This window comes from Syngnathus floridae, chromosome 13, assembly GCF_059516105.1.
Source record: "Syngnathus floridae isolate MCC-2025c chromosome 13, RoL_Sflo_1.0, whole genome shotgun sequence".
NCBI classification, from domain to species: Eukaryota; Metazoa; Chordata; class Actinopteri; order Syngnathiformes; family Syngnathidae; genus Syngnathus; species Syngnathus floridae.
In genome coordinates, this window is record NC_142425.1 from 14,523,569 (window position 1) to 14,543,933 (window position 20,365).

Genomic DNA, 20,365 nt, shown 5'->3' on the forward strand with positions numbered 1-20,365 from the left:
TTCCTCAATTATTTACACGATCTGTAATCCGCGTGTTTCCACGTCGACTGTATCGTCGACTTGCTCTTTCTCCCACGCTTCCATTTTGGTCTCGTTGACCGGCTGGCTTTAGCGTACAAATAGGGCAAAGCTCCGCTCGACGTGCCCGTACGATGCCTCGCATCTCGTATGTCGTACGTACGTACGGTGCGATCATCAAAGAGAATACATATCAATTTGGGATTGCCGCAGCAACGCCTTCAGCCCTCCAAAAGCAGCCCAAACACCTCGAGCGCTGCGATAGCATGAACCTTTAGAGTCATAATAGTGCTTTGTGAAACTAAACATTGATGGATTTGTTCATGCTTACAGTAGATTGTCACAAGCGTTCATGATGTGTCTGCACACACTTAAGGCTGTTAGTAAAACAAGTGGAGAAGAGGATGTTGACAATAATAGTGGCCGGCACCTTTCAGCTGTTCTTCCACAATTGATTCACCCGTCTCGTGTGTCCCTGTTCCTGGCCTGAGTTGGTTGCCTGCCCGCTCTCTCTCAATAAAGCGAGTTCCGTCCACATTGTTTAGCGGCCGTCCGTGTCCATTGGCGGTCAATGAGCCGAGGGGGGGACCGCTATCATGTCTACGGTCCTTGTTTGCCTTTTGAACGAGTGGGCAAAGTAGGCTCTGTTGTTACCACGGTAACCACTCCATTCATTTTAAAGGAAGCTTTAGGGATGATGAAACTTATCAAAAGCTGACCGCCGTGCACTTCCAAGAAAACATGTCAAAGCATGCTGTGCGTGCCCAAGCATTGTCTCGAAATGGCTCAAGCTGGTCCCGCTTCCAGCGTTTGGCCTAAATGACGGAGACAGCCCGTTGGAATGCATCGCTACGTACTATAGCGTCGCGCTTCTCTGCTAAGCAGAGTAGAAGAGGCGCCATCAGGGCCAGCCCGAGCAGGTGGTAGATGGAGGCAACGCATGAATAGAGAGCCCTCCCGACAGTCAAAAAAAGAGAGATGGACTTCCAGCCACAGCTGGAGAGAGAGAGAAAGAAAGAAAGTGGGAGGGCAGAATGTTTGTTCCAGCTGGCAGCAGGTGTGACAGAGGGAGCGAAGGTGACAACGCTCTCCAGTTGTCATTGGTCACATCGCTGGATTAGTGACGCGCTGATCATGATTTATGGATTGGCTGCTGGATTGTATTCCGGCCGGCGCCTGCGGTGGAAAGATCGAGGAGTTGACAGCAACGGCTTGAATAGCTGATGTACTCGATTCAGCAACTGATTGCACGCTCCATGAAGAGTTCAGCACTTCGAGGTCAACAGCATCAAATGCTAAGACATGAGAGTCAAGCAGGAAGAGTGCTTTGTGTGTGTGTGTCTCAGGTCCATCTGGCTCAGAGTAGTGGACAAGCTGCTGGGACACCCACCAGCATGGCAAAGTGACCTCATAAGCCAAGATGGCGGAACCGCACGTTGACTGTCACGTAAAGCAGCGTTTCACAAGTGCCGGGTCGGAAGGAACCCTGTATCCCGCCCGGCTGACACCAGGCGCACTGCACCCGAAAGTGGTCGGCAACCGGTCGCAGGACGCCTATCGAGACCGACCATCGATCGCGTCCACGTACGCAGCGCAGCGCAGCGCTGAGCTGAGCTGAGCTGAGCGGGAATCCATCCCAAGCGTGCCTGTTGATGGCTCGTATATGTACTACGTATCGTAATGTTCTATAGAATGCTTGTCAATAGCCAGACTATTGAAAAATAATGTCACACTCTGTAGCTCTCTTATTATAGACCAAATGACTGACAATGAAGACTGTTGCAGAAATGACCCATCTACGTTTTGTTAGCACGCATACGTACGGAAATGAGATGAGAAATGTTCAGATGCAAATCTGGTCATGATATGAAAGTGTTTGTAGTTTGCTGAGGAACATTTTATGCTTGATTTCAAATGGCTCCTTTTAGAGGCTTCACGGACAGAGGAGGGCTAAAACTGAGAAGAGAAGAGAAAAAAAAAGCTAAGAAAGAGGGAGGCACGGGCCACCAAGATAGAAGAGAGGAAATGGTCATGTGCTGGGGCCTCTCAGGCAGAACTGGGCCACTGAGCTCAACCCTAGCAAAAAACAAACAAACAAACAAACGAGGGAAAAAATACACGACTGGCTTGGAAACCAGAGTGAGCATGAAAGTCAGACACAGCGGCAGCAGCAGCAGCAGGAGAGGCTCCGATAAAGGAATTTTACTGTGAGCCACATAGGAACAGTTGGCTGACTCAAGCCTTTAAGCAAACAACACATATTCCAATCTCATTTGATTTGCTTTGCTTTGAACATATCAATCATATGAGTCAGTGACCCTCTGGTGTTTCTTTCTGGACAGCTGACATCATCAAATGTTGTGCTTGCTGGAGGTACCTGATTGGCATGTCACTTGAAAATGATGGAGTCAGGTTCAGTCATGTTTTGCATCACCTTATGTGCCCTATAAGACAAGGCTCGAGCACAAGTTTGAAAAGAGTTGTTTTTTGATTGGAGGGAATAGATGTCGTATGTGCAAGACAAGAAAAGACCTCTTTGAAAGGGGTCTGATTTGTTTGTAGAAGTGCAGCATGGACTGCAAATGTGGAGCAATCACCCACTGAGAGCAGCATGTTCTGTTTTATGACAGAGAGGATGAGTAAAAATACACCCGGCTCCTGGGAGACCGTCACTATGACAGCCGTTACCATGGAGATAGCTAGCAAGGCTGCTGCTGCTGCCGCTGCCGCCGCCGCCGCCGCCGCCGCCGCCGCACGTGAAGTGATGGCTGTCGTGGGACATTGAGGCTTTCACTCTCTCTTGCTGCTACAGACATGCGCATTCTGAGGAGCCACGTTAGCTTGCGAGCGTACGCATGTCCATTCTCCATGAAGCATCTCGGCACATTATTACGTTTGCTCATGCTGCTGCATCAGTCATCCCTGCGTTGATGGGTGCGAACTTGCTGTCACCGTTTGTTGGCAGGACCCGTTCTATAGTTGAGCAAACAATTCTTGAACACGCATGCTATTTGGGGGGCTGATCTCTTCTTCTTCTTCTTCTTCTTCTTTTTGCCTTGCCTCTGTAGTCCAGTGTCTGGAAATGACAACAAAAAGGAAGCTGATTGGCCGGCTGGTGCCGTGCCGGTGTTTTCGCGGGGAAGAGGAAGTCATCTCGGTGTTGGACTACTCCCACTGCAGCCTGCAGCAGGTCCCCAAGGAAATCTTTAGCTTTGAGAGAACTCTGGAGGAACTCTACCTGGATGCCAACCAGATTGAGGAACTCCCCAAGGTAGAAATGCGTCCCATTTCTGATATTCCAATCCGCATCCCCAGATCAATCTTATTTCCTGTTTGTGTCTGCTTATAGTCCAAGTCATTCTAATATGCCTTGTTCTTCTTTTTGTGTCTCTAGCAACTGTTCAGCTGCCAGGCCTTAAAGAAGCTGAGCATGCCTGATAACGACCTCTCCAACCTTCCAACCACAATTGCCAGCCTGGTTAACCTGAAAGAGCTGGACATCAGTAAAAATGGTAAAGACAATGAATACTTCAAAAGCACTGGAATCTTCCTCGACGCTACAGCTTGCTGACAAACATGCGATGCTAGCTAGCGTCCATAAAATATGGCAGCGATCCTTCAAAGAGCTCATGTCTAGCCCACACATGTAATCAATCCCGCCCGACGTCACTGTCACATTCCCATGATTTAATTCCTTCCTTCAGCTTTTAAGATCTTGATCATTTCTCCGGCTAGAACAATGTCATTATTGGAAGGGAAGGGCTACGGAAATAACGTCAGCATTTCCATGTTCCTCCTAGATCCAGAGTCATGAAAAAAACCTCCCATCACCTCAGTCATTTGACAACTTTCCAACAATCCCGTTTGCCAAAAGTTCCTTATCTTCTTCCCGTTAGCCAACCAAAGGTGCCCAACCAAGCACACATTTCTCTTGCTGTCTGCTTTTCCACCAGGTATCCAGGAGTTTCCAGATAATATCAAATGTTGTAAAGGCCTGTCAGTGGTTGAGGCCAGTGTCAATCCCATCACCAAGTAAGACATCATCCCATTTGGAACAAATTGCAGTGTTTAGATTGGAGTCAAAAGCGTAACGTACAAGGTACAGCCTTGTACCTTGGCATATCTTGTCTTTTAGTTGACAGAATGCATTGAAATATGGCCCCGGTTTTTTTTCCCCTTCCTGCTTCTCCAGTGCTCTTTGTCTTGTCTTGCAGGCTCCCAGATGGTTTTACGCAGCTCCTGAATCTGACTCAGCTCTTCTTAAACGATGCCTTCCTGGAGTACTTGCCAGCTAACTTTGGCAGGTAATTCCATGCATGGTATCAGCATCAGCATCAGCATGGCGTGTCTTTAGTCACGGCCTTATTGGAAGGTAGTATTTTCTGTTTCAGGGTGGATGGATGGATGGATGGATGGATGGAGGGATGGAAGGAGGGAGGGAGGGAGGGAGGGAGGGAGGGAGGGAGGGAGGGAGGGAGGGAGGAGGGAGGGATAACGGATGGATGGATGGATGGATGGATGGATGGATGGATGGATGGATGGATGGATGGATGGATGGATGGATGGATGGATGGATGGATGGATGGATGGATGGATGGATGGATGGATGGATGGATGGATGGATGGATAACAGATGGATGGATGGATGGAGCAACATAGGGATGGCCAGATGGATGGATGGATGGATGCTATACAAAATGAGTTTGATTCAATGAAAATGCACCATGAGATCTTTGGCGCGTGTATCATTTTGGATGGTGTTTGAATTTGAAAAGCGGTCATCTCTTGAAGTTCCAATATTACGTCTACTCAATTGATCCCAGGCACGTGATAGTCGTAACTAATGGTGCATGTTCAATTTAAGAACATCGGCTTATATTTTTGGGACGCGACATTAAATGTGGCCTGTTTCTTCTAGCTGCCAAAGAGCCTGACGAAAACAAATGTTTTTTCACCTTTGTTCTTGATAGACTCTCCAAACTTCGGATCCTGGAGCTGAGAGAGAACCACCTGAAAACCCTGCCAAAGTAAGATTCCGTTGGGCTTTGTGTCTGTGCTATGATTTGGTCTCCTCCAATGGACTGAGTTTGCTGTGGAATCAAGTTATTTGCACGCTTGGCAGGTTCTCTTGAATAGCAGTGAAAGCGGTTTTATTTGATAAAAGTAACATTTTGAAAAGTTACATTTGAACCACGAGTGAAGTGCTTGATTGGAAGCATGACATTTACTCTCCTGTCTCCTTGCAGGTCTATTCATCGACTGACACAGTTGGAGAGGTTGGATCTGGGCAGCAATGAATTCTCTGAAGTGGTGAGAAGGTTTGCTGTACTATTGGGCGGGTTGTGTTCATCTAAAATATGAATGTTACCCAAGGCATTCAATTTGGCCATTTGACCGAGAGAGAGAGAGAGAGAGATGGCAAGTCCCAGCACACGGTTGGCAAGTCCCATTTCAGGGGCGGGCAGCCTCCGTTCCCATTTCAAATGCCATGGCAGCATCGCGATGAATCTTCCTTCCGTAGACTACTATGTCTCATTAAGAAGTGAGCCACGGCAGGGAGGAAGGAAGATGACACAATGTGACATCAGGGTCAGACGGGAGGGAAGTTGACCACACGCTTGGCGTCCCCAGACTCTGGCCTGCTAATTTATGTTCACCACAGCTCTCTTGATGACGTAACCAGTTCTGCTCGGCCATAACAAGTGATAACTAGTGAGTGTCATCTCTGCAAATTGCGATGCGTACCCTCTGACGTGTCCAGTGAGTGAGTGTATTAAATTGCCACAGTACTGAAGTCTCTCTCTCTCTCTCTCTCGGTCATCGTAAAAGTTTGGGTTGGTTGACTGCTGGTCTTTTGCATATTAGCCGGAGGTGTTGGAGCAGATTCACAATCTAAAGGAGCTGTGGATGGACAACAACTCTCTGCAGTCCATACCAGGGGTAAGGTCGCCAAGTCGTATGTATGGATACGTGTACACAATGTTCTTTTGCAGTTTTGTGGATCTGCTTTATCTATCGTTTGCCTTCCTTATCTCTCTGACTCTGCAGTCACTAGGAAAACTTCGCCAGCTGCGCTACTTAGACTTAGCTAAGAATCGTATTGAGAATTTGGACACGGATGTTTCAGGTTGTGAGGCCTTAGAGGATCTTTTGCTCTCCTCCAACATGCTTCAGCACCTCCCTGACTCTTTAGGTAGGTCCTCGCACATGCAGGGGTCTTTTTTGGTTCCCCTCACACACGCAGCCCGATTCCAGTTTGATAGCAACTCATTCACTGTTGTGACGTCAACAAGGTTGCTTTGCTTTTCAGGAATGTTAAAGAAGCTGACAACACTGAAAGTGGATGACAACCAGCTGACCTCACTGCCCGGAACCATTGGGAGGTAAGAAAGCTCCTCCATCCATGTGCATGCAAGTCAAGTCACAAAGACCAATTACAGCCATGATGTAGATCCGTTTGTTGTTGTTTTTTTCCCTTCATACTATACTATATTCTTCATATGTAAATCTCGTGACCTTACAGAGAGTCTTGTATTGTTTGTTCTTTCACAAAGAACGTACTCCTTATGTTGATCCTCTGTCCTCCGCCACATCAGCCAAGTGTACGTAATGAGCGAGCTCCATATTGTAGCACCTATAGAAGCATCGTGCAACTTTGCTTCACTCTGACACCTGGCATTGCTTTAAGGATTTCTGGGCTGCTAAGATATCTAAATAAAGGATAAGAAATGCCCCTCCCTCTCCTCTCCGCCAACCGTATGGTGGCCCAGATGGTCCAGGCTGGTGGGAATCATTCTTGCAATGTTAACAATAACAGTACACCCATGTAAAATTGTTGGCTCATTAGCATTGGTCTGCTGTTCGCCGGGCCAGTGCTGGTCAAAGACCGGTCAAGTGTAGTGCCATATACGTCGTATTACTGCAAACGGGCTCTGCTTCTCATCCACACACACACACACATTTCAAATGGAGAACGGAGGATCGAAATCCATATCTGTTGATTGTTAAAAAGCCAATGTATTGATTGGTAAATGTGCTGTCCTTTGACTTTTTACGATTCTGCAGTTCATGATGGCAAATGACGAGGTCCCTTTCGTTCCTGTACATGCATCGAAAATGTTTTGTTTTTGTTTTCTCATTGCCATTTTCTCTCAATATGTCTGCCCCTCACAGTCTTTGTCTGTTGGAGGAACTGGACACTAGCTGTAACGAGTTGGAGTCACTGCCTCCAACCGTCGGCTACTTGCACAATCTTAGGACCTTTGCCGCCGATGAGAACTTCCTCATAGAACTTCCCCGAGAGGTGAGGAAGGAGCCAATCTCACCTATCGGTCGAATGCAATTTGTGGCCCACACGCACGCGCTGTGTATGTTTTCAGATCGGTAACTGTAAGAACGTGACGGTGATGTCGCTCCGATCCAACAAGCTGGAGTTCCTCCCCGATGAGATCGGACAGATGACCAAACTACGAGTCCTAAACCTTAGTGATAATAGGTACGCACGCGCGTACGGCGAAGGAAGCTCTTTGTCACAGATTTTGTATTTGCTCCTTCTGCCTACAGTTGCCATGGCAACTGAAGAGTGTGTTGCTATGGCTACTTGCTCTGCGGGCTGTTGAGTACGTAGGAAGAGAAAAGATCTTTTTCTCATTCTGGCTGCCGTCTCTCATTTTCAGGTTAAAGAATCTGCCGTTCACCTTTACCAAGCTGAAGGACCTGGCAGCTCTCTGGCTTTCTGACAATCAGGTAGCGCTCCCCCAAAATCAATGGCGGGTCTGATGGTGGAAATATTTCGGACCTGCTCCTCATTTTTTGCACACGCCCCTTAGGCATGCTTTGCAAAACTAGACATGCAATCAACATCCAGTATCAAGTCTGGCCTACAGTTTGCAACTTTTCTCATGCTATTTCAGCACACATGTTTGAACGCAATCAGACATACGTACCTTCAAGTTTGAAATACCTTGGTGTATTTTAATCGGATACTGTAATACTTTCAATGCAAACAACGGGTTGCTTAGGAAATGAGGTTCGTTTAACTATTTCACCTTTGTCAGCTGTGCTTTCCAGGCCATTAATAGATGGATAGGAGTATTATGCACACGGAACTGAAACGTATGAATTCAACGCTAATGTGCTCCGAAAGTGATATTTTTTCTTCTTTACGTGCGTACGTGTGAGGTGGTTTGAAAGCTGATCTGAATGTGTCTGCTGTCATTGCAGTCCAAGGCTCTGATCCCCCTACAGACAGAAGCCCACCCCGACACCAAACAGAAGGTTTTGACCAACTACATGTTTCCTCAACAACCTCGTCACGATGAGGGTACAAACTGTGTGTGCGTCCGTCCGTGCGTGCGTGCGCCGTGTGTACACGTGTGCGTATGAATGAAAACATGAATGTGGAGTCTGAGCCTGGTCACTTGGTCATTTCATGCAAGAATGAAATGGATACAAATATCTCTGGCATTGCTTTCAGAAGAACAATCATAGCATGTTGAGAAAGTTTTTGTCCTTTTTTGGGGCTTTTATCCCTCTCACCATCATTAACAACGGGACGCTTTACTTTCCAGATTATCAGTCGGACAGCGACAGCTTTAATCCGACTCTGTGGGAGGAGCAGAGACAACAGAGGATGACTGTGGCCTTTGACTTTGAGGACAAGAAAGAAGAGGAAGACAACTCCGGGAAGGTCAAGGTCTGCCCTTATTCCGTCTGTCTCGATGTACTTGTACGTATGTGTCTGTCTGTCTGTCTATCTATGTACGTACAATGATGTAGTATGTTCAGGAATCATTTGGCGGGGACTTTCTCGGGTCGGTTTTTATTTGATTCACCAGCGACAGCGATGGATTTTTCCTCATTTCTGACACTGCCAGCCAGTGGTGTTCATGCTTCCGTACCACAAATGATGGTCTTTTTTGTTTTCAAGCCAAATTGTGATTCTTTTGGTTTTCATCGGCACACATATGTACGTATATATGAATGACGTTAAGATATAAAAATGAAAGAAGCAAAAGTTGTTCTGATCTTTCCCAACAGGTGGAGATCAACCTAAAACGTTATCCTACACCCTATCCCGAGGACTTGAAGAACATGGTCAAGTCAGTGCAAAGCCTCGTGGGTAAAAACGTTCACACGGGCCATGGGCACCAGCACCAGCACCAGCACCAGCACCATCTTAGCACAGGCACTGCCACCTCCGCAGGAACCAACATGGAACTTACACACCATAGTAAAGAAGCGTACGAACCACCGTGGCCCCTGCCTCCCAAAGAGGTCCAACGAACGCACGCACGCACACCCACACCCCCACCCACACACACACACACCGCACATCATGAAAGCGTCAATCGAAGCGTCATTGTTTGCTGTCTTCTGCGCGTCCTAGGTAACAGACCGAGAGATGCAGGACTTCTCTCAGACTCAGCTCATGGATCAGGGACCGATGCATAACTCTGGCATTGACATCCCAAAGAGGAAGGACAAAGAGGACCTGACGGAGAGCTCAGAGGTTTGGAGCTCAAAGCTTTGCTCAGATATACGTACATCCTACAATTGAAGCAAATTCAACGTTAGACCACAAACGCATTCAAGTCAAGAGCTCCACATTGTTGCTGTCGTAGACTGCTAGCGGTCCAATTTTAAGATGCAGCTCCATCCATCTCAATCCATCTTTGGACTAACGAGTGACTTCCAACAGGACTCAATGGGCGGCTCACCCAACGACATCCGCATCTCCGACATGAGGCCCACCCTAGTGGAGCCGCCCATGTACAAACCGAAGGTGGTGCTGCTCGGCAAGGATAAGAAAGGTGCCCGATTGCACAAAAACATACATACGCACCTCCAAGACGGCTCATGCGAAGCGCTCGGGGCTTGCCCGTTCATGAGTAAGATTGATTTCCGAGAGTGAGGGAAGGCGAGCTGGAAACGAGTGAGCTCTTGCCACACATGTGCCACTTTCATGTTCAAATGTGTTCGCATCAGTCTGTTGTATTGGTAAACCAAGGTACGTCCGTTTATGTTTGGCAAGATCATATCAACAAACTCCACCTTACTCAATTGTAAGCGAGTACATTTCCAATGTCATGTCTTTGTGTGTAGAGTCTACAGACGAAGAGGTGGACAAGCTCCACTGTCTGAACCACAGCGGCTCCTCGGCCACCTACTCTGATTACTCTCCCTCGGTCGGCTCCTCTGGCTCGTCCAACCCACCCGCTAACACTCACTCCCACTCCCACCCTCACCCTCACTCTCACGCGCACCAACACAACCCTGTCATGCCGCCGGCGCCCAACAAAGACCCGAATCCTCAAACGCACTGGACCAACAGGTAGGTAGCCACAACGATGGCTCACGTTGAGTGCCAGCCAACCATGTCTACTGTCTGTGCTACGATTCTCTTTTCGTTCAACTCCATCTTCTCAACTCCTGTCTTCCGTCTCGTCACTTTGCTTTATCCATCTTCTCAACTCCTGTCTTCCGTCTCGTCACTTTGCTTTATCCATCTTCTCTTTCCCATTCCTCTGCTTGCTCTGTCAAGGTCAGAGAAGCTCATTAGAATGCTGCAGAGCCATTATGATTCACTCTGCATCTCATCTCATCTCATCTCATGCTCCTCCGCCAGTACAAACAACAGTATGCATAACATAAGTGTGATTACAAACAAAAAGCTTAGACGACGTCGTTTCACAGTTAAGCGAGGAAGCGACTCGAGACAGCAATATGTTTGAAAGGGAAATTGTTGGCGTCATCCGGATACAAAGCCACTACAAATGATTGAACGGGGGTGGAAGAAGCCAGTATATGTCGTACGTACATGTTTGGCTTGAAACGGGTCTCATGTTGACACTGGCGCTCCTCTGCCCTAACTCAGGTTGGCCCAATCCTTTCCGAAAGCCATTGAGACCAAGCCCCTGCTGTCACAAAGAGAAACTCCGCCGTCAGGGACCATGCAGCAACGCGGGGACCGGCGTCCCTTAAGCGAGCCTTTCGACTGGGCCGAAGCCCCTCACTACGACAACACCGGATTCGATGCCGAGGAGTCTCCCCTGGACCCTTCCTCGTCCAAAAGCAGCCAGGGGAACCCGGCGCTGGGTTCCAAACCTCGAAGCCAGTCCACCCACGGCCGCCGGCCTCTCATGAGGCAAGAACGAATCGTGGGCGTCCCCTTAGAGTTGGACGCGCAGACGCTCCCCTTTCACAGCAACCAACGCTCGGCGCATGACAACGAAGCCCAGGCTTCCGCGCAAGCCTCCCAGAATCCTTGGCAGAATTGGACCCGAACCCCGAGCCCCTTGGAAGACAGGACGGCCTTTCCCTCCAAATTGGACCTTACGCCGACCTCGAGCCCCAACCCGGACCGCAAGGTGGCAGACCAAAGGTAACTGGGAGATGATCCATCGTTTTACTCCTCGGTAATCTTTCACTTCTCGCGTTCCTCGTGTTTTGTACACGGGGGATTGTTGAAATCCACCTCACGTTGGTGCGCAAAGAACAAAAAATGCTTCGGGAGCAGCGCCGTTGCTTGGTCAAAGAAGCAATGTGTTTTTCTTGACCATCTTCCCGCTTTAATACAAACCGGTGATTGAATATTCGTCCGTAAGCACCCGCAGATGAAATGTGTTGACTTGCCCTTGACCTGACCTCTCGCTCCTTTTGGCACCAAGGCGGGAGCAATCATCAGGGCCTCTTCCCGGGAGTTGGTCTTACCATAACAACCAGGCGGAGCAAAACAGAAAGGACCAGCTCACTGTCACCGGGGGCAACAAGGTAACCGTGGTCATGAGCAAAAGCTCTGAGCGGCTGTCTCCCATGATGAAAGAAACAAGGTCCAGGTTTAAGAAATCCCAGAGCATCGACGAGATCGACATTGGCGCCTATAAAGTATACAGGTAGGCTCGCGCGCCTGACTCGCCTTGCCATCACTCGCACTTTTTGCAATGCTCCTTCTCGGCCCGCCCGCAGTATTCCCATGGACAGCTACAGCGCCTCCATTGAGCAGCAGAGCAGTTTGGACCGACAAGAGCTGCCCGGTTCCATGGAGCAGACCAACATGGCTCGCTCCCAGTCCGCCCCCATGTTAGACGAGGAACTGGGATTCCCGGCACATGGCAGCCAGAACCAGCAGGGACACAGCCAAACCCCTGCAGTCCCGCATAAAGCCTACCACTTTGACCAAAACTACAATCCCCAGGTATGCGCAAGGGATCTTACCACCGTCGATGGGGCTTTTTTAGCTTCATTCATTCGTTTTCCTGTACATCGATCGATCAATCAGGTGACCGTGGACAGACGGGCTCCTCCCCCTTTCCCCAATACGCCCGATTATGTCAACCACTCGTCAAAAGCATCGGAGTACGGCAATCAACCCGGAAAGACATTACCCAAGGAGTTGGTGAGCCCTCGGTATCGTGCTTACCCACCGCTGGAGATGTTCTCCTTCCCCCAAGCGCCGATCAGTCAGGATGGTTCCACCAATCAGCATCAGCAGCATCAGCAGCATCAGCATCAGCAGCAGCAGCAGCAGCATCAGCAGCAGCAGCAGCAGCAGCATCATCATCAGCAACAGCAGCAGCAGCAGCAGCAGCAGCAGCAGCAGCAGCCAATCCCATCGCAGCGCTCTAGGCCAGGGTTTTTGAGGAGAGCAGACTCACTGGTGAGCTCTACCGAACTGGCTTTGTTCCGTAGAGTCCACGAAGCCCAGCAGGAGGCCCTGCAGGAAGCTCAGTACAGACAGCAAGTATGCAATGACAATTGATCCTTTACTCTGATTACACAAAAGCAATGTCATTAAAAGGAAAGTAACCCCTGAATGTCACCACGCAGCATCAGGGGGAGCCTCCTCTCTATAGTCGGGCCCTGGCTTATTCCAGCCCCGTGGAGCATTCCGACAACCAAATGATGCACAACAAGAGAAACGGACGCTACGATGACGATTATCCCAACTACCAGGAACAGAAGAAACCCATGATTGGTTACCCGACCAAGAGCTTGACTCAACGGCGCCCCCTGTCAGCTCGAAGCTACAGCACTGAGACCTATGGAGCATCTCAGGTGCCGTGCCGCGCCTCGCCACGCCTCGCCTCACACAGTATACGTCGATACACGTATGTCGTTGATACGTTGCGGGATACGCTCCGCAACACACTGCACGTGACGAGAACATGTAAGGCTCGAACAATTTTCCGCGCCGCAGCGAGGTCAAGTCAAAAGCGTTGCGTTCGTTCTTCCGAATGACATTGCAATTGACCGCGGCTGGCTCGGCCATCAGGCACGTCCGGTCTCGGCTCGTCCCACCATGGCGGCTCTCCTGGAGAAGATGCCTCCCGACTATACTCTGGCAACCTGCCCGGAGAAGCCGTCCGACGACACGGTCAAGGTACGACCCGTGGTGCCGCAGAAGCCCGAGGACATCACCTCCAAGATGCCCGCCGACTGGAGGCAACAGCTGCTGAGACACATTGAGGCCAAACGCCTGGACAGGGTACGGTCAAAGGATTCACACTCGCGCATACATACGTACTCGCCCTCCCTGTCTGCAAGTTTGTGTTAAGGCCTTGACCGGACCGTATGCGTACGTGTCTGGCAGCATGCGGGCGTCCGTCCACTCCACACTGTCATTTCTCGTCAGCCGGCCTACGATTGATTGCAGAAAGAAAAAAAAAAAAAGAACACGGCACGGACGGACAAAGACGCGACATGACCGGCTGCTCGTCTGTTTGCGTCCGACACTCATCGGCTTCCCTCCTAATTGGCCGTTGCTCCGTTTCACCACCTAACCGTCTCCCAGAGCGTGGCAACGGTCCCAAGTCGGCCGTGAGCGTACATAGAAAATGCGGCAATGGTTCATCTCGACCTGGTTAGCCGTTTACTCCGATTGTCCGGGAAAAACGGCGTTTCAAATGTGTCCGAACGACGTCGTCCACCGATTGTTGCTTGTATGACACAATATTTCAACACGAGCTAACATTTTTCTGTGCTTTCAGCGATTCCGCACTATGTTTGTGTGTGTGCGTGCGTGCGTGCGTGTTCCCAATGCTGCAGCAGTGTGTGTTGCCTCCATCTCATGTCATGTCATGTGCTGTTGTCTTTTCCAATCAGAGTGGTGTCCTAAAGCACAATACGCTCACGCTGGGCATGCTCTGTCAGGGCGGGGGTCACGGCCAGGGGCGCAGCAGCACTTTGAACTTTAACCTTTACAATAACACTAAGCATGAGCCCCCTGCTGGCCGCTGGCTGCCACTACCTCCTCCTCCTTCTGCTGCTGCTGTTGTGAGTATCCCAATCAAAACAGTGAGCCAGTGGCACTATACTCCTCCGTACTACTGTATATGAAATCGGAAAGAATCGCCGCATTAGCGGCGATGCTCCATGTTATTGGCGCTCCACAGTACAAACTGTGAATAACATTTGAATGCACTTGTACTCCCACAAACAAGAGGCGCACGTGTCCGCTCTGTTTGTGAGTTGCGGGTCTGTGTTTCTTGCAATCTATGATGTTGGCAATGTCGCATTGTTGTGATCCAAATTGAATGGGTTTGTTCTTGTGGGTTTTTTTCCTGTCTCGTAGACCCCCTCCCAACAGGCTGCCATGCTGGACAACGACCAAGAGGGCGTGTCAGGAAGCAATCAATGGGCTCCGTACTCGCTCGGCAGGAGAGACGTTCCGCCCGACAACCTGGTGAAAAAGGTCAGAGCTGGCTGGCAAACATGTATGGAAAGAAGTCCAAATAAATGCTTTTGGCACAGGGAGCCCACTCTCACAACACCATGGTGGCCACTTCCTCATCCTCTTCCACCACGCCTCATCGGATGGTTGGCCAACAGGGCTACGATGGCGGCATGCTGAACAAGGCGCTCCAGTATCAGCCAGGGATGCCTTTGTCGCTCGTTCCCTCTGGGGGGCAGTATCAAGGAAATGTGCCTCAGGGTAAATGACAAGTCGCTTTAAGGGGAAAAGTCCGATTGCAATACCTGTGCGTGCGTGTGTGTGTGTGTGTGTGGTTCCCCATCTAGCGCTTAACACTCCTGGCCAGGTCTACTCAAGCGCGGGCCTTCCCATGAGCGCAAACCAAGTCCAGTACAACCTGCATACGTCCCACGCCTCACATCAAACTCCGCATCCTCCCAACAACCCACAGTACCATAGCAACCAGGGAATGGTCCATAGCAACCAGGTTGTGGTGACCACTCACAGCAACATGCGGCCTCAGAGTGCTCGCTGTCTTCTCCAAACCAAAGGCCAGAAGAGCACCGATGGCTTCCAAGAACAGGTACGCTTGCCTCTCTCTCTCTCGCTCTCGCTCTCGCTCGCTCTCTCTCTGTGTCTCATCCGCTGGCTGCAGCGCAAAGTTCAATTTTGAAGGTCACTGGGCGAGAATCATTGCAATTTGGTGACAAAGAAGGTTTAGTCTTCGTAGACGTTAACTTGAAAGAGTCCAAAAGCTTGGTGGGACTCTAAAATGGCTTCACTAAGGCAATGTTTCTTCTCTGTGTCTAGTTGTGTGTGCGAATAGAGAAGAACCCCGGTCTTGGTTTTAGTATCTCTGGCGGCATCAGCGGTCAGGGGAATCCCTTCAAACCCTCCGACATGGTATGAGCCGAGCCGAGCCATTTTTACAGCCATGTTTATGTTTCCTGAGCGCTTTCAGATTGAGACACTGTCGACCAACTCCAATTCAAGATGTCTCCTACTTGTATATCGCTCTTTTTCCAGATGAAGCTCGATCTCGTTCTGTGTTTTCAAAGCGTGGTTAATCTTCTGCCCTGTCATTACGCTTTGACGTGCCTTCTTTGTGTGACTAACGCTTGACAGCTTGACCTGTCCAGCTTGACCTGTCCAGCTTGACCTGTCCAGCTTGACCTGTTCAGCTTGACCTGTCCAGCTTGACGAGTGCATTTTTAAATGATGAATGTACAGTGAGCTCCATATGACACCCTGCGGAAAAGTCTTCTCCTTGACCTCAAATACAGATTGGTGTACAAATTGATGGCATCCAATTGGGGAAATGGATGAAAACAAACGTTATGAGGCTCACTGTTGAAATGCCAGTGATCTAAGTGAACTCATACTTCCACAAAGGTGCACTTTTGTGCATTGTACCTGTGCGTCTTGACTGTGATTGTTGGTGCTTAGTAGGGAGTATAGTTCTTTATCATCTGGCATGCCCCTCCCCTCCCCACCGCTCCCTCCCCTTCTCCGTGGCGTGGCCCATCTCTCAGTGGCATGGTCAACAGGTCCACAACCGGTTGCAAGACATTGAGCTGATAGCGCCCGCCGCCACTTGTGTTGAAAAACATCTTTCACCAAGTTGTGAAAAGATGTTGGTGTTTTTATAATCTCTGCCTTGGATTGTTTCAAGAAAATATGGGAGCTGTGTTGATCCTCTGCCCTCCCACCACCTTACTCTTTGCCCAATTGAGTAGCCGTCTCACACCTATTGTTCTCTCCTCATTCTACTGTAGACTTGATAGTAGTACATCTATTTACTGACTTCTCCTCAAGGCTTCAATGGGAAAAACATATTGGTCCTTTTGCACTTAAGTGTAAGAAATGTAACCACTCAAATAAGTGGGATTCATTCATTTCTAATGGATGTACTAGCATGCATCCCTCGAATCAGAACAAAAACAATGCATTTTAGCTGCACACAGGTTCTTTCCTTGGGAGGGGGAGGGGGGGGAATAGGGAGGGATAATAAGACTTAAGGCTTTAAGAAAGGCAAAGATTCTAAACCATCGTGTCCCTGTGTTGTCCTAACGTTGTATCATTTTGACTTATAGGGTATCTTTGTTACTAGGGTACAGCATGATGGGCCCGCTGCAACTTCCTTGCAGCCTGGAGACAAGATACTACAGGTAAGGCCTCTCACTCAGCAACAGATGGAGCAGTAACAACCATCTCCACCTTCCCTCTCATACCCAGTCCCCCCCCCCCCCAACCAAACAGTTTTCCTTTCCTTTCCTTACGCATACTACACGCTGTGCGGTAGCCGAGGGTAGACTCAAATCCAAGAGGGTTATTGCGGTGTGGTACAAAGTAGGATCCGGGGGCCATGGGTGGGCATCCTGAAGCTATGCAGACGTTCTCTCTCTTTCTCTCTCTCTCTCTCTCTCTCTCTCTCTCTCTCCCCCTCTCTCTCTCTCTCGCTCTCTCGCGCTCTCTCTCTCGCTCTCTCTCTCTCTCTCTCTCTCTCTCTCTCTGGGCAAAAGGGCTTTCTTTCTTTTCATCTGCCCTTCATGCATGATGCTGTGAAAGTAAATATGCAGGCCTAAAATGATTTTGGTTGTCCTTTGAGTAGGAATCTTCTCAGCATCTTGACTTGGCAGTATTTGTTCATGGTGAGAGTGCTCCAAATTGTGACTCACTTTCCTGTTCATGGCCTTGCAGTAAATCCAGTTTAGTTTTGGGGTATCCGATAAATGCCTTAGTCCGTCTTAATGTGAAATGTTGGCATTTATTTAAGAACGGCCATCATAGATCCTTTTCAGAATCACAACAGTCCACGTTAGAATTTGGGAGGATTCAGAGTATACGGGACATTTTCCAAAAATTGCAAATAAAAAGAACCTAGTTTGGCCATTTTGAAGCATGAAGCGGATTTGGAGTTTAAAAATGAATTTAAAAAAATTTAAAAAACTATTGAATCGGATTTTTGTTTCTCTGTTCCAGAGAGAAAGAAAAAACCCAGAATCTTTTCATTCTGCCCCCCTCCCCTCTCAATTGCTGAATTCATCTTGAATGTCCTATTTTGTCTTGGGCCCTTCCTTCTCTTTCAACAGCATGTGTGTAGCTCCATCACTTTTCTCTCTTTTCCCCAACAGTGATGTTCACTGAGCTCATGGCAGTGACCCTCCATCCTTCCACCAACACCCAAATAAATAGTCATAAGGAAAAGTACAATGCACCAATCTATCCATGCATGCGTGCGCTCGTACGTACGTACGCACGCACGCACACACATGCTGCTTACTGTGCTGCGTGTTTGCCTTGCAGGCTAATGGACATAATTTTTTACACATGGAACATGAGACAGCCGTCTCTCTGCTGAAGAGTTTCCAAAGGACGGTGGACTTGGTGGTTCAGAGACAGCAGCACCCCCTCCCCTAAAAATATGAAAAGAAATGAGCAAACGCACCGCTCGCTCACCACCCCAGCCGCCCTCTTCTGGAGGCAGCTGGAACTGAATTGCAGCCTGTTTTCTCTTTTTTTTCTGTGCGTGCGTGCGTGTGCGTGTGCGTGTGCGTGTGTGTGTGTGTGTGTGTGTGTGTGTGTGTGTGTGTGTGTGTGTGTGTGTGTGTGTTCTTGCCTATTGCTGGACTATAGGCAAATAAACCCATGTGCCAAATCGCATATCGGCTATGTATATGTCCAGAGAGCATGCAGGTGCGTGCGCTGGTCTTGGAGCCCCAGAAGACAGTCGTCCTTGAGTCAACGCAGGCTTGCTCCAATTTGAATTTTGCTTTATTCATTTGGCAGCCAATTGGTCACTCTCCTTTGTTTTGTTGCTATCTGGAGATCTGTGAGCTATTATTTGAGCCTTTTTTGTTCTTGACTTTGAGGTTTTAATTACGGACGGAGTAGGTTCGCGCCCTTTGACGTCCTGCTAAACTCATTGACGATTTTCATTCTTTTTTTTCCTGCTGTTGTTCTTTCCAGAGTTCTGCCTCTGGTGTACAGAAATATTCATGTTGAAAACGAACAAAGGTCTGCCTTGTGTACATACAATGTGCTCCAGCTTTCTGGAGCATTTCCTCTGAGCCTGAAGTCATTTTGTTCAGACGGTTTTTGAAAGCGCCAATTTCACTTTAGGTCTTGGAGTGATCAACTTGGTGTTTTCCCATTCCCAGCTCATGCACCGCAACTTTTTTGTCTCTGTTTTAAAAAAACGAACAAACAAACAAGCAAACAATTGCCTGCTGTGCTAGAAGAGCGCTAAAGCAATATGACAATTTTTCAATCTAACCTGTCCTGCAGTGCCATCTAACGAGCAACTCAAGCTAATGTTTACACGGAAAAGAACGCATAGCAAAGTATATGCAATTTGGCATCCGTACGACGTATTCATTTCGGAGTTCAAATGCACTTCAAAAGGAAAAAAGCTCGAATCATAAGGAGCTGCAAATTCGATGTCGTGCTTGTGTCACATTTGGAACATTGCTACTGTTTTTGCACCGTCCCATCCCATCCCATCCCTTTTTCCCAGTTACGGCGAGATAGCCGTACAGCATGGCCGTCGGCTGGATTCATTTGCGTTGTGGCATCTCGGCTTTGTCGTGTACTGCAGGGAATCAATCGTGTTGGACATTTGCTCCACTCTGACTCCTTTCATCCTCCCATCTCATATTTACACAGGCCCAAAATACCAGAATTGACATTTTTGCGGCCCACATCTGGTCTACCCACAGCGCCAGAGGCAGCGTGGCTTCCGTGGGTGGCTGGGTGGCTGGATGGCTGGCTGGCTGGCTGGCTGGCTGGCTGGCTGGCTGGCTGACTGGCTGGCTGGCTGGCTGGCTGGCTGGCTGGCTGGCTGGCTGGCTGGCTGGCTGGCTGGCTGGCTGGCTGGCTGGCTGGCTGGCTGGCTGGCTGGCTGGCTGGCTGGCTGGCTGGAGCAACTGTCTGCATGCATACAACCAACAGTATTCTGCCTCTTCTCATATTACAAGAGCAGGGTGCAGTAGGCCTTTCGCTGTCATCTATTCAAATAGTAACTCTTGTAACATTGCTTGTCCGCCACAAATTCCTCCAAGCAGATGTACATAACCAAAGGCGTTTGCAACTCCAAACAAGTTGCATCTGCTGTCTGCAACTTGGGATGGCTCCGTTGCCCAGGCAAAGACTCCCATGACACTGTGATAATAGCTGAGGCCCAGTCAAGTGGTGTACAATTAAAAGGCCAGCTTGAAAGGCATGCTCCACACCGCTCTTTCCCAAAATTCTTCATTCAAGCCGCACCCGTACAGACGGACGGATGGGAGGGAGGGAGGGAGGGAGGGAGGGAGGGAGGGAGGGAGGACAAAGAGCGAGAAATGCAACAACAACAACAACAACGCTGATCTTTCATGTTTGCCGGGTTCCACATTTCGTTCTCCATGTTCCTGATCACCTTTCTTTGAGTTTGTGACCATTGTGTTTCAATAGAATCCAATATACATAAGTAGTTTGTGGCCCCAAAAGGCACAGTTGAGTTTTTGGGCTTGAGCCGCCAACACCACCACCTAATTCTAAAAGGTCGAAAAATACAAACGGTATGATGCAAAGAGAGAAAATGTTTGATAATGAAATTATTTTTACTACATGTTTCAGGTAATCATTTCTAAATATATTGCTATACCTTAGCATTGC

General features: G+C 48.9%; 1 protein-coding gene across 10 annotated transcripts in view; it reads left to right on the forward strand.

Moving 5' to 3' along the window:
* The window catches only part of lrrc7 (leucine rich repeat containing 7), a 31,035-nt gene that overhangs the window by 9,608 nt on the left and 1,062 nt on the right, over positions 1-20,365 (forward strand). The window contains exons 3-34 of one of the 10 annotated variants that reach the window (XM_088393911.1): positions 1,365-2,952; positions 3,087-3,289; positions 3,413-3,530; positions 3,972-4,050; positions 4,233-4,322; positions 4,989-5,045; positions 5,265-5,328; positions 5,884-5,958; positions 6,067-6,211; positions 6,329-6,401; positions 7,192-7,321; positions 7,398-7,513; positions 7,695-7,764; positions 8,242-8,341; positions 8,589-8,713; positions 9,058-9,294; positions 9,407-9,529; positions 9,719-9,830; positions 10,123-10,351; positions 10,895-11,401; positions 11,688-11,912; positions 11,986-12,214; positions 12,299-12,760; positions 12,847-13,074; positions 13,292-13,504; positions 14,122-14,292; positions 14,591-14,710; positions 14,770-14,950; positions 15,037-15,293; positions 15,521-15,613; positions 16,804-16,878; positions 18,017-18,278. In XM_088393911.1, the coding sequence (XP_088250037.1) occupies positions 2,874-2,952; positions 3,087-3,289; positions 3,413-3,530; positions 3,972-4,050; positions 4,233-4,322; positions 4,989-5,045; positions 5,265-5,328; positions 5,884-5,958; positions 6,067-6,211; positions 6,329-6,401; positions 7,192-7,321; positions 7,398-7,513; positions 7,695-7,764; positions 8,242-8,341; positions 8,589-8,713; positions 9,058-9,294; positions 9,407-9,529; positions 9,719-9,830; positions 10,123-10,351; positions 10,895-11,401; positions 11,688-11,912; positions 11,986-12,214; positions 12,299-12,760; positions 12,847-13,074; positions 13,292-13,504; positions 14,122-14,292; positions 14,591-14,710; positions 14,770-14,950; positions 15,037-15,293; positions 15,521-15,613; positions 16,804-16,878; positions 18,017-18,130 (5,100 nt within the window). In that variant the 5' untranslated portion in view covers positions 1,365-2,873 and the 3' untranslated portion in view covers positions 18,131-18,278. Of the gene's footprint in view, positions 1-1,364; positions 2,953-3,086; positions 3,290-3,412; positions 3,531-3,971; positions 4,051-4,232; positions 4,323-4,988; positions 5,046-5,264; positions 5,329-5,883; positions 5,959-6,066; positions 6,212-6,328; positions 6,402-7,191; positions 7,322-7,397; positions 7,514-7,694; positions 7,765-8,241; positions 8,342-8,588; positions 8,714-9,057; positions 9,295-9,406; positions 9,530-9,718; positions 9,831-10,122; positions 10,352-10,894; positions 11,402-11,687; positions 11,913-11,985; positions 12,215-12,298; positions 12,761-12,846; positions 13,075-13,291; positions 13,505-14,121; positions 14,293-14,590; positions 14,711-14,769; positions 14,951-15,036; positions 15,294-15,520; positions 15,614-16,803; positions 16,879-17,844; positions 18,279-20,365 lie in introns of those variants that run through there. The other 9 variants (XM_088393913.1, XM_088393916.1, XM_088393914.1 and 6 more) reach the window with 9 other exon arrangements.